This window comes from Melanostigma gelatinosum, assembly GCF_949748355.1.
Source record: "Melanostigma gelatinosum genome assembly, chromosome: 18".
Lineage (NCBI taxonomy): Eukaryota > Metazoa > Chordata > Actinopteri > Perciformes > Zoarcidae > Melanostigma > Melanostigma gelatinosum.
Genome location: NC_136651.1, coordinates 1541477 through 1553976, shown reverse-complemented (window position 1 = coordinate 1553976; position 12500 = coordinate 1541477). Strand labels below are relative to the sequence as shown.

General features: G+C 41.3%; 2 protein-coding genes across 4 annotated transcripts in view; both read left to right on the top strand.

The window, feature by feature from the left end:
- Window positions 1-1126, top strand: part of LOC306792758 (uncharacterized protein) — a gene marked incomplete at both ends in the record, with an annotated part of 9756 nt that extends 8630 nt beyond the window's left edge. The window contains 2 exons of the mRNA XM_079290050.1: window positions 1-110; window positions 608-1126. The exon at window positions 1-110 is cut by the window's left edge and continues 66 nt beyond it. Coding sequence (XP_079146176.1) covers window positions 1-110; window positions 608-1126 — 629 coding nt within the window. The remainder of the gene's footprint in view (window positions 111-607) is intronic.
- The window catches only part of LOC306792584 (metal transporter CNNM4-like), a gene marked incomplete at its 5' end in the record, with an annotated part of 36174 nt that overhangs the window by 10859 nt on the left and 12815 nt on the right, over window positions 1-12500 (top strand). Inside the window, one exon of one of the 3 annotated variants that reach the window (XM_079289816.1) lies at window positions 9504-9919. The exons of 1 other annotated variant lie outside the window; for it this stretch is intronic. In XM_079289816.1, coding sequence (XP_079145942.1) covers window positions 9542-9919 — 378 coding nt within the window. Of the gene's footprint in view, window positions 1-9503; window positions 9920-12500 lie in introns of those variants that run through there. One more of the 3 variants, XM_079289817.1, reaches the window with a different exon arrangement.

The window sequence follows — 12500 nt, the reverse complement described above, 5'->3', positions numbered from 1 at the left end:
CTCCAGAAAACGTCTCCGTCGGCGGGAGCATCACTCAGATCCCGGGAACCCCGTTCCAGTACGTACCGGACTTCTGCGTCCGAGCTCTCACGGACCTGCAGTTTGTCAAGGTGAGTACCGGTCAGACAACTGAGTGTTTGTTGTTATTTTGTTAAAGTTACAGTGAGGAGCTTCTGTCAGACCCTGCTGCAGTAAAATGAGAGGTTTTCTAAAGGGAGTCTGGCGCTCAGAAACACTACCACGTTCGTCCACAGGGGGCGCCGGAATCAACACTTTATGAAAGTTCCTCGTAGTAAAAAGTACAACTTTTCCCTCATTGTTTCATTGTATTCTAATATATATTATTGGACCTGTTTTATGTCTTATAGTAGATAGTAACCCATCCACCTCGACTGGAGAGTGCTTTGAGTCAACTCCTGTTGTTTTTAAACTTGCTGCATTCATACAATGTCTGGACTTGTCTCGTGCAAAAGCATTACAGTCATCGATTCTGGATGTTGTGAATTTAAGCATGAAGGAGGATTTGGGCTTTGATCTTTGATACGATATTTACTGTTAAAAAAAGATGAAAAATCTGTTCTGTACTTGTCTGTTCTGTGCTCTTCAGATCACCCGTCCTCAGTACCAGAACGGTCTCCTGGCGTCCCGGCTGGACAGCACTCCTCAGTCTCCAGAGGGCAGTCGCACTCGCCTGGACACGTCGGTCTCTTTGCCCCCCGTGACGCCACCGGGGACCCGATCTCTGCTGCCGCTGGCCACGCCTCCTGCAAAGCGCCCGCCGTCTAAAATTCAGCCGCCGCCGCCGGCGAGCAGCCGTGCCGCTCCGCCCACCTCCACCTGCAGACCGAGCCAGTCGCTCCCCCAAACCACGCCCCCTCCGGCCAACCACACCCCTTTTGCCCAGCTCCCTCCGTCCTCCGTGAGCCTGACGGCGTGCACCTTTAACCCTCCTCCGCCCTCCTCCGTCTCCCCGAAGCCCCAGCAGTCGCCGCCCTCCCCCGGTCCGTTAGAGACCACCACTCTGCTCAGTGAGCAGCAGAACTGTGTGGGCCCCCGCAGGCCCAGCCACACCCAGGCACACCCCCACACCAGCATCGGTCACACACACACTGAAAGCACCATATAACGTAAAACAAGCCCCTGAGGGGAACTAAACTACCCGTGCACTCACTCACTCACTCGCACTACTTCCTGTTTGCTCGTTGTCTCCTGAACTTGCTGAGGATCAGCACGTCATGTGTAATTGGTAAACAGAGATCCTCTTCTAACCCGTCCTGCATGACCCCCCCCCCCCCCCAGAATCCACAAAACATCCATAATAGACTACAAAGATGGCCGAGGGAACGCAAGTGAGTACGAGTGGGAACGTAGACGGGGTTTTGTGTTTGTAAAGGATCAGTTCACCAGGTTTGTTCAGGTTTTTAGAGATTTCTGCCTCCCGCTCAGTGAAAGATGAGCTGAACAGCAACGTGCTTCTGTGGATCATCTGCAGACCTCCAGGCTTCATAGGAGCCACTTTACATCCAGAATAACTGGGACATCGTTTCGGGAAAGACTCAATCAAAAAGCATTTCCTCTAAGAAATCAGCATCAACATGTCCAAGCTGTTTGCTTTGACCTGCGTACTTATCTGGTCTAAATTGTTCCTGTCTGATCTCCGGGTCTGCGTGGATCAGAGTTCGCTCTTATTGCTGCGTAAGTGCCTGAAAACCAAACAAACATGGACGCCGTCCTTCAATATAATTAAACCAACAAATACGTCCAAAAAGCCACAAAAACGACATTAAGCTGCTTTTCATTTCAGAGGCAGAAATCTCAAAAGCTCCGTTCATGAAACTATTTGTCAGTTTGTTTGTTTTTCTGTGATTTATGTGAACTGAACCTCGAAGTCAGAAAACTCACGTTTCCACCACGCGCTGCGTCCAGATCAGTGCTGGAGAAGATCTTCTTATTTATTTATTTACTTTTCCAAAGAGTGAAACTTCCAAAAACTATAAAGTTTATTTTCAAAAGGTACGATTTAATTGACGGAGCGGCCGTTTGTCTCAGTGTTCTTTGGAGGCAAGGGGACTTTTATTGAGGCAGTTTTCTAGATTCTTGGATTTATTTGACCGGCTTCAAGGCGTCCATCGGTTTCTGTTGAGCTCGAAACTCATCGAGACTCTTGAAACGTCTCGTCTGTTCATTTATGTCAAAGTTAGAATATTACAGTTACATACTCCACAAAGACTTTATTTAATAACTCCTGCAGCTTTCTATGAAGCCTGAATATCACTTTCTGTCTCTCTCTGTAGTTTAACTCCGAACATTAAATGAATAACAGCTTGCTCTCTGATTGGCTGGAAACGTAACAGCTGGCCAATCAGATCGCACCCAGTTATTTCAAATTAATTATAATTAATTATATTTAAATATAAGTAAACACAAAATGTAAAGTGTTCATCTTTAAGTGGGACACAAATAAACCGTGCGATTTAATATAATGTGCACATTTAATACATTTAATAACAAAATCTACACATTTTAACAAATATCTTTTTAATGACTTCTTGTTCCATTTTGAGACAGAATATGGGAATAGAACCTCTTTTTACTATTATCTTAGGTTATTAATGCACAACGGATTAGTCATATCTTTCTACATTTACTCATTTATTAACAAACTATAATTAAAGTGCTAATTGTGTTTTACACACAAACAGAAATGAGTTGAAACCGATGGCGTCCTGACAAGTAGAAATAAATTCATAATCCTCAATAATCTGAGTTACACGTGAACTAAACACACGCGAGTACGAAACACACGCGAGTACGAAACACGTGAACTAAACACACGCGAGTACGAAACACGTGAACTAAACACACGCGAGTACGAAACACACGCGAATACGAAACACGTGAACTAAACACACGCGAGTACGAAACACACGCGAGTACGAAACATGTGAACTAAACACACGCGAGTACGAAACACGTGAACTAAACACACGCGAGTACGAAACACGTGAACTAAACACACGCGAGTACGAAACACACACGAATACGAAACACGTGAACTAAACACACGCGAGTACGAAACACACGCGAGTACGAAACACGTGAACTAAACACACGCGAGTACGAAACACGTGAACTAAACACACGCGAGTACGAAACACACGCGAGTACGAAACACGTGAGTACGAAACACGTGAACTAAACACACGCGAATACGAAACACGCGAGTACGAAACACGTGAACTAAACACACACGAGTACGAAACACGCGAGTACGAAACACGTGAACTAAACACACGCGAGTACGAAACACGCGAGTACGAAACACGTGAACTAAACACACATGAGTACGAAACACGTGAACTAAACACACGCGAGTACGAAACACGTGAACTAAACACACACGAGTACGAAACACGTGAGTACGAAACACGTGAAATAAACACACGCGAGTACGAAACACGCGAGTACGAAACACGCGAGTACGAAACACGTGAAATAAACACACCCGAGTACGAAACACGCGAGTACGAAACACGTGAACTAAACACACGCGAGTACGAAACACGTGAACTAAACACACACGAGTACGAAACATTTGAGTACGAAACACGTGAACTAAACACACACGAGTACGAAACATTTGAGTACGAAACACGTGAACTAAACACACACGAGTACGAAACACGCGAGTACGAAACACGTGGCTCCTTTAAGTTGATGCTGGTGACGTGACGGTGTCTTCAGGACCTCTTCACCAATAAGACAATATCTGTTTCAAATGATTTTACTTCTCAGAGTGATGCTAGAGTATTTATTTTCTGTTATATTAAATGATATATAGAGAGAGATGTTGAATTAGTTGTTTTATATTTTAAAGGTTTATTTATGTTTTGCCTTTGTTGGTTCTTGAAGCTGCAGACTTCAGACTCACTGTGGACACCAGCTGCGTCCTGAAGCTGCATCTGTAGTTTAAACACTGTGTTCACGGACTGATGATGTCAAAGACTCTGGGCCGTCTGTCTATTTATTTATTTATTGTATGTTTCAACACACAGACGTGGGTTCACTTTGACATGAAGGTCACATAACGAGTAGTTTTCTTGTGACAGGAACCACATCGATCCACCTCGTGTTTTATGCAGTTCATCAGATTTCCTGAATTTCAGGTGTTTTTTTCATACTTTTCTTTTAAATTTACCTCAAAAAAGTTTGGAATATCCAAGACTTTTCATGCAAATTTGTGATTTTTTAAATGTAACGTTTTTTTCTCTAAATATCAACCCTTTTCCCCGGCTCCCTGATTTATTTATGTATTAAATGGTAATAAGCCGTTGTAGATAAAATACTGTGACTAAAACTTAAGAAAGGAATGTATTCCACACTTCTATCTGTCCGTTAAAGTTACAACCTCAAAGACGTTGTGTTGGCGCTTGTGATTTGCCAGCGACACCCTTTCATCATTGACTGAGCAGATATTTATTTAAAGATTAATAGCCTAAACATTAAGCTACAGCCAGGACATTGTTAGCTTAGCTTAGCTTAGACTGGAAACAGCTAGCATGGCTCTCTCCAGAGTTCAAACTTGTGACTGATGTGAGAGTGGAATTCATCTCAGCTCTCAGCAAGAAAGCGTTTCTTTAACTTGTGTTTCACACGTGTGTTTGTTCACCTTTGAGCTCGCAGTTAAGCCCGAGGTTAAGGATTGACTCGTGAATACTGGAAACACTCGCAGCACAACGATGAGATTTAATGGACAACAAACATTCCACTGCATGTCTTCACACCAGTGGTGTTAAAAAATACCTCACGTTGGCTTCCTGTAACTGGACGTGTGTGTGTGTGTGTGTGTGTGTGTGTGTGTGTGTGTGTGTGTGTGTGTGTGTGTGTGTGTGTGTGTGTGTGTGTGTGTGTGTGTGTGTGTGTGTGTGTGTGTGTGTGTGTGTGTGTGTGTGTGTGTGTGTGTGTCTGAATGGCACTCAAAACCAATGTGAAGTAGATGAAGCTGTTCGACCCGTGTTCAGAGCAGAGGAGGGTTGGAGCTTGTAATCTACATATTTATTGATTTTCCCCACACATGCAGTGACACTGAAACAATTTTAAGTGACTGTGAAGATAAATTATTTTGTTGATAGTGATTTATTTAAATGACTGTTGTATAAGCTAGCACTGGTTTGAACACTTTAAACATGTGAGTCACGTAGCTGAGGTATGAAAACATGAATATTCCAAAGCATTTGAGGTCATTTAAAGGTACAAAGGAGGTTTATGTTTTAAACCCAGAAAGAATATGTCGCCATTGAACGTTTTTTCAAACCACAGAATATGATGAATGTCCATGTTTCTGAACAAAAATACGTTTCACATCAGCCCCGCTGGTAAAAAACACACAATGCTGTTGTGAGTTGTGTTTTAGATCACATCCCCGGGCGTATTGTTCCCCTGTTTAACAATATATGCAATGTATTTATTTGTATTTTTTATATCAAAATCCAATAATCTTTTCTTCCCCAAAAAAACTAAATATAAATAATTGTGCTCGTACAACCAATTACAACCAGTAATACCCATAACGTGGTTGTCTCTGGACACGACGGTCTGAAAAATGTTTTGTGTTTAAACAACAATTTACCAACTTAATGAAATAACTGTAACAGTACTACAGCAAATATACAACACCGCAGAATATCTCACATAATGTTATGTAATAAGCAACGTTGCGTAGAGCAACGTTCAGTGAAAGTAAACTTTTGGTTTCACACGCGACATTAACATCGGTCTCCTGGGTGAAAGTCCCGGGTTTGTTTCTTATAATCATTTTCATACAACGGAACTTTCAATAATGGTAATAACGTATTCGCGGTTTGCAGAAACGGACAATGGCAACATCTTTACTGGCGACTGGGCTGTTTCTCACCTTGAGGTCTTAAAGATTTCAACATCTAGTTTCCAGACCTTTTGTTATTTCAGTTGTTGTGCTCAGTTTTACCCCGGTGGTCTACGGTGGTCTACCCCGGTTTACCAGGTCAATCCGGCAACATAGAAGATCGGCACTCTGTGAAAACCGTAGTTATAATTCAGCAGGAGCTTCCAGTTCACTGACCTTAGAGGAGAAACCTGCTCAATAAATATAAATAGAGTCGACATAGCCTTAAGAGAAGTTAGACCTGCCTGCTGGTTCATAGGTCTCATGTAGCAATATCTCATACTGGTTTCCAGTGAAGCCACTGGTTGGCTGTGTGACTACCAGTTTGTGCACTGGGAAATGTGCAAACAATTGTTCTACTTATTAATGTTGTATTTATTGTAAACGTTGTATTTATTGTTCTTTTTGAGGGGGGGGGGGGTTATAGGCACCCGAGGGTGTGGTTCTGTGAAACGGGCTTCCAGCTGTGAAACACAGCTTTAATTGGGTTAATTTACCCAGAAACACTGTGTTCAGCTCCCTGACTGCTGTGTGTGTGATGTTACTGTAAATACTACTGTACATGAAGAGATGGAAATTGAAAAAATAACTGAAAAAGATGTTGAAAATAGCTCTATTTATAATGAGAGATGTTATTTCATTTACTTCCATTGTTTTGTTAGGCATTAAATAGCAATAAACGTTGCACAGAGTTGACCTCAAACAATAATTTACTCATATATCTTTCTTGTCGTTAGACGTGATAACCAAAGCTTTCTTTTCTTTCAGCCTCCTGTAGCTCCCTCTGTGTCTCCTCTCCTCCCACGCTTCCTTTTCACTTGTCCTCATCCCTTTTTCTCCCTGCCTCTTATCTCGACTCCTCTCCCGCTGTTTGATAATATTGAAATTCCTGCAGCTTTGACTGCTGGTCTGAATCTGCTAAGCCGTTTTTAATGTTCAGACCGTTCTCTTTTTCTCTGTCATGGGACTCGAGCGGCTTATCAGCAACTCCCGTGGTGTTGTTTGTAGCCCTGCAGCGGTGTGATGATTAGACCTGTACGAAGGTTAACGCGTTTCTGGCGCAGGCTTCTCGGCCCAGTCGGTTTTTTCCACACGATGTATCATTCACACGTGGATTGTTTTGAGTCCTTTCGGGTTTCATGCATGTGGAGCGATGCAGAAACAGCAGAATGAAGGGCCCCACATGTTTTTGTGAATGTTATTATTTGCATGCAGAGAGATCGGGCCGTGTTTTTTAAGAGTTGCAGTGCAGACATGAGATAATTCAAACCTCTGAAATTCACAAATATTTAACTATTTATAACTGTTATACGGAGGTAAAGTTCTCTTCCCTTTTCATTTCCCCAGAGTACGTGAAGCAGATACCTGTTTGGCATGTTTTAATAGTCAGACAATGCTGTATGTTTGACTTGGGTGTGAGGTTTTTATTTAATGCAATGACTGAGCAAAGATGGAGGAGCGCTTCCAAACATGGACAGTGGAACTTAAAAGCAATGTGTACATACTGTTTTATAAGTTGCCCACTGTAAGGCATTCAAAGAAAATCTATGAGGTTAATAAACCTGAGATATATTTCTCTACAGAAAGTCTGTCTCTTGTTTGATTCAAGGTTTCTTTGGATTGCTGGGTTTTCTTTTTTGCCTGCAGGATTTGTTCATTTCACGCTGATGTGAGAGATGTTTACAGGACATGTGGGAGGATCCTCAACTTCTGTTATCAAAAGGAAGCCGGTTATTATATTCGTGTCATTACCAATCCTGCACTTCTTCTCATACACTGACTGCACAGATTGTGTTGAAGGACTGCTCACTTTAAAGGATACATTCACTTGAAACAATACTCACAAGCACATTGAAGGAGTCCACAAAAAGTGGATTCACTCAAAATAGTTCGCTAGCAAACTGCCATGTGATCTCTGACATTTGAGAGTCCAAAATGAAGGAAGTGATCATAGCTTCTTAGCTGTGTTCTCCCATTTAGCCTTCTCTGTCAGAGTACAACCCAAGAGACATACATTTAACAGTTCAGGAGTTGTTGGTATTACATCTCTTAAGTATACTGAACTTATTGTCCTGTTAGCGACCTATCAACCTGATGGAATTAGTAAAACTAGAGCATTTTATTACCAGGCTAATAACTAGAATAATCTACAACAAAATGCCAGGATAGCATGTAGCACAGAAAAGAAAAAAACATGTTAAAAAACATGTTCAACGCTAGCTACCGGGTTAGCCGTGATCTTGCTAGCCAAAGTAGCTAATCGACTAGCGTAGCATTTTATCCCGGGGCCAACAACTCTTCATTCAATGGAACAATCTACAACACGAAGAACAAAATGACAGAATAGTAAAGCAGCACAGAAAATAAAAAATAAGGAATTAATATGTTTGAATATGTTAAACACTTGCTAGCTTGTTAGCCGTTATCATGCTAGCTCATGAACTAGCGTAGCTGCCAGGCTTTATAAGTGGGTGTATTCCAAAGTAACTGTTTTTAATACAACAGTCCCTCTTTATGTTTCCATTATTGTTTCCTGGCTGACCTGATATACAGATAGAAACATAAACAGGAACTTTAATATAGAAAAAAGCCTTGACTTATGAATTGTTGAAGCTTTTTATTCGTTTTAGTTAAACTTATTTTACACAGGATTGACTAATGGTGAATTTTATTCAATTTCATCTGCCTTTATTTCTTTATAGTGTCACTTTACCTTCATATACTTTCACATACATACCTTTATTTAGATATATATATATATAGCCTTTTTATTTCATACATTCACTACATTTCTTTACATTCAGTTTATTCACTTAACACACTAATGTATTTTATTTAATCCCTATATTTTAACTTCTGCAACATTTTGTCTTAGATTCTAATTTGTACGACTGTTTCCTTGTAAATGTAGTTCATAAAACAATAAATAACTTCAAACGTGATGCAGATAAGTACTTGTTTTAAGTAAAGAAACAAGTCAGAACCAATCCTTGTATGTAAATGTAGAGTGTGATTAAATTAGCATTGATTCAATGAATGTGTATTGAGTCTACCAGAGGCCCAGAGTGATGAATGACTTGTTTATATGAAATCTAACAAAGAAGGGCATTCGCTCCTCTTGTTTCCTCATTTTGTATTGGCCATTAACGAACACTGACTGTAATTCGCTGGTTTAGAGAAGAGGCGGCGCAGTAAAAAAAACAACATTCAGAATCAAGCCCCAACATGAAGAGAAATCTCAGAGCTCTGCCTCAAAACGAATAGAACCAAAATGGCCGCCATGGCAGCTCAGTTGCCGTGTTCATTTCACTTTTAGATATATTGTGTGTATATATATATACATATATATATATATATACCTTTATTTAAATATATATGTATCCTTTTTATTACTTCTCATTGGTCATACATTCACTACATTTCTTTACATTCACAGCTGTATTTTATTTTATTTAATCCCCATCATTTTGTGTTTTACGTTCTAATTTGTACGACCCAAAATGGCCGTCACAGCAGCTCAGTTGCCGCGTTCGTTTGGCTGGCGCAGCCCCCCTCAGTGGGCGGGGCCGCTGTGGAGTCACATGATCCGCGCGCAGAGCCAGGCCGACCAATTCCAATATGGTGGCCAGCTTGGCAGGTCTACGGTTGCTGTTGATGATATTGTTGTTCTGCGGGATCAGGTACGGCGACTGCGGCCGGGAAGCCCCGCCGGTCCTGGGGCTGCGACTGGAAGCTCCGACCGGTCTGGTGTGTATGAAGGATCGGATCATCTCGGCGCCAGAGGGAGCCACGTTCGAGCTCCGTCTCTTCGGCACCGAGCTGAATGGAAGCTGGCCGTTGGTGGCGTTCGCGGGGGCATCCGGCGGAGCGGTCGGGGCGGCTGTCGGGGATGCGCCCGACCCGTGCGTGCATGAGCACAACCGTCAACAGTCCTGTTTCCAGGTGACGCGCGGCTTCACACCGGATGAGGCGTACAGTGGGCTGATAACGGTGGAGGTATAACAACACTAACAGTACGTGCGATATAAATACAGTGCGATATAAATACACTGCGATATAGATACTCTGCGATATAAATACTCTGTGCGATATAGATACTCTGTGCGATATAGATACTCTGTGCGATATAGATACTCTGCGATATAAATACTCTATGCGATATAAATACTCTATGCGATATAAATACTCTGTGCGATATAAATACTCTGCGATATAAATACCCTGCGATATCGATACCCTGCGATATAGATACACTGCGATATAGATGCACTGCTATATAGATACACTGCTATATAGATACACTGCGCTGTAAATACACTGCGATGTAGATACACTGCGATATAGATACACTGCGATATAGATACACTGCGCTGTAAATACACTGCGATGTAGATACACTGCGATATAGATACACTGCGATATAGATACACTGCAATATAGATACACTGCTATATAGATACACTGTGCTGTAAATACACTGCGATGTAGATACACTGCTATATAAATACACTGCTATATAGATACACTGCGATATAGATACACTGCGATATAAATACACTGCGATATAAATACACTGCGATGTAGATACACTGCGATATAGATACACTGCGATATAGATACACTGCGATATAGATACACTGCGATATAGATACACTGCGATATAAATACACTGCGATGTAGATACACTGCGATATAGATACACTGCTATATAAATACACTGCTATATAAATACACTGCGATATAAATACACTGCTATATAGATACACTGCAATATAAATACACTGCTATATAGATACACTGCTATATAGATACACTGCGATATAGATACACTGCTATATAGATACACTGCGATATAGATACACTGCGATATAAATACACTGCGATATAAATACACTGCTATATAGATACACTGCTATATAGATACACTGCTATATAGATACACTGCGATATAGATACACTGCGCTGTAAATACACTGCGATGTAGATACACTGCGATATAGATACACTGCGATATAAATACACTGCGATGTAGATACACTGCGATGTAGATACACTGCGATATAGATACACTGCTATATAAATACACTGCTATATAAATACACTGCGATATAGATACACTGCGATGTAGATACACTGCGATGTAGATACAGTGCGATATAAATACACTGCGATGTAGATACACTGCGATATAGATACACTGCGATGTAGATACACTGCGATATAAATACACTGCGATGTAGATACACTGCGATGTAGATACACTGCGATATAGATACACTGCGATGTAGATACACTGCGATATAAATACACTGCGATGTAGATACACTGCGATGTAGATACACTGCGATGTAGATACACTGCGATGTAGATACACTGCGATATAGATACACTGCGATATAGATACACTGTGCGATACTAGAACTATTCTGTCTTTATACATAGTATTTTAGTTATTTTTTTTAGTTATTTAATATTCTTTACTGTTTTATTACTAATTTATAATACTTGTTTTGATCTTGTTTTGTTTTTTACCATGGTTCTTGTTTGCACTATACTGTGTTTCTATCAGTGGCGGCTGGTGGAACATGTTCTAGGTAGGGCCATCTTATCAATTTCAGCAAACATCCCAGTATGATTTAATGCAAAGAAATGTAAGTATCAAACACGCATTATTACTTGGCAGTTAAATATTTAACATGTATTCCAACACGAAAACAATCAGTAAATAACACTTATATAATATAATACAACATGTTCATTTATGGAGATGCCCCTATGGACCTTGTTATAGGAGGTAAAGATCAGGAGACGTAAACATGAAGTGTAATTATGAACACTGATGTTAAATTAAGCTATGATGAGTTTTCACTGTTAATTTAACATCTCTATTACATGTTGATGCCTCCATGACCAAGTTAAGCAGATGAGACTGAGGACAACTATGTAGAAGAAAAGATGTTCACTTTGCATAATATGTAGCTTGACAGAGTTCTCATGTGTGTCCTGGTGTTCTCATGTTTCCTTACCTCCTCATCCCTCACTCCCTACCCTGGTGTTCTCATGTTTCCTTACCTCCTCATCCCTCACTCCCTACCCTGGTGTTCTCATGTTTCCTTACCTCCTCATCCCTCACTCCCTACCCTGGTGTTCTCATGTTTCCTTACCTCCTCATCCCTCACTCCCTACCCTGGTGTTCTCATGTTTCCTTACCTCCTCATCCCTCACTCCCTACCCTGGTGTTCTCATGTTTCCTTACCTCCTCATCCCTCACTCCCTACCCTGGTGTTCTCATGTTTCCTTACCTCCTCATCCCTCACTCCCTACCCTGGTGTTCTCATGTTTCCTTACCTCCTCATCCCTCACTCCCTACCCTGGTGTTCTCATGTTTCCTTACCTCCTCATCCCTCACTCCCTAACTGTCCGTGCTGGATCCGTCCCCGTTGTTTTAAAAAGCTAAATAAATGATTAGCATGACGTCATGCAGCTAGCTAACCTGTCTGGTGTTCAGCTAGTACAGAAGCTTTGCATGTACTGCTTCCCTTTCCCGCGAGTCTGCTGTCTGATTGTGAGGTCAGGC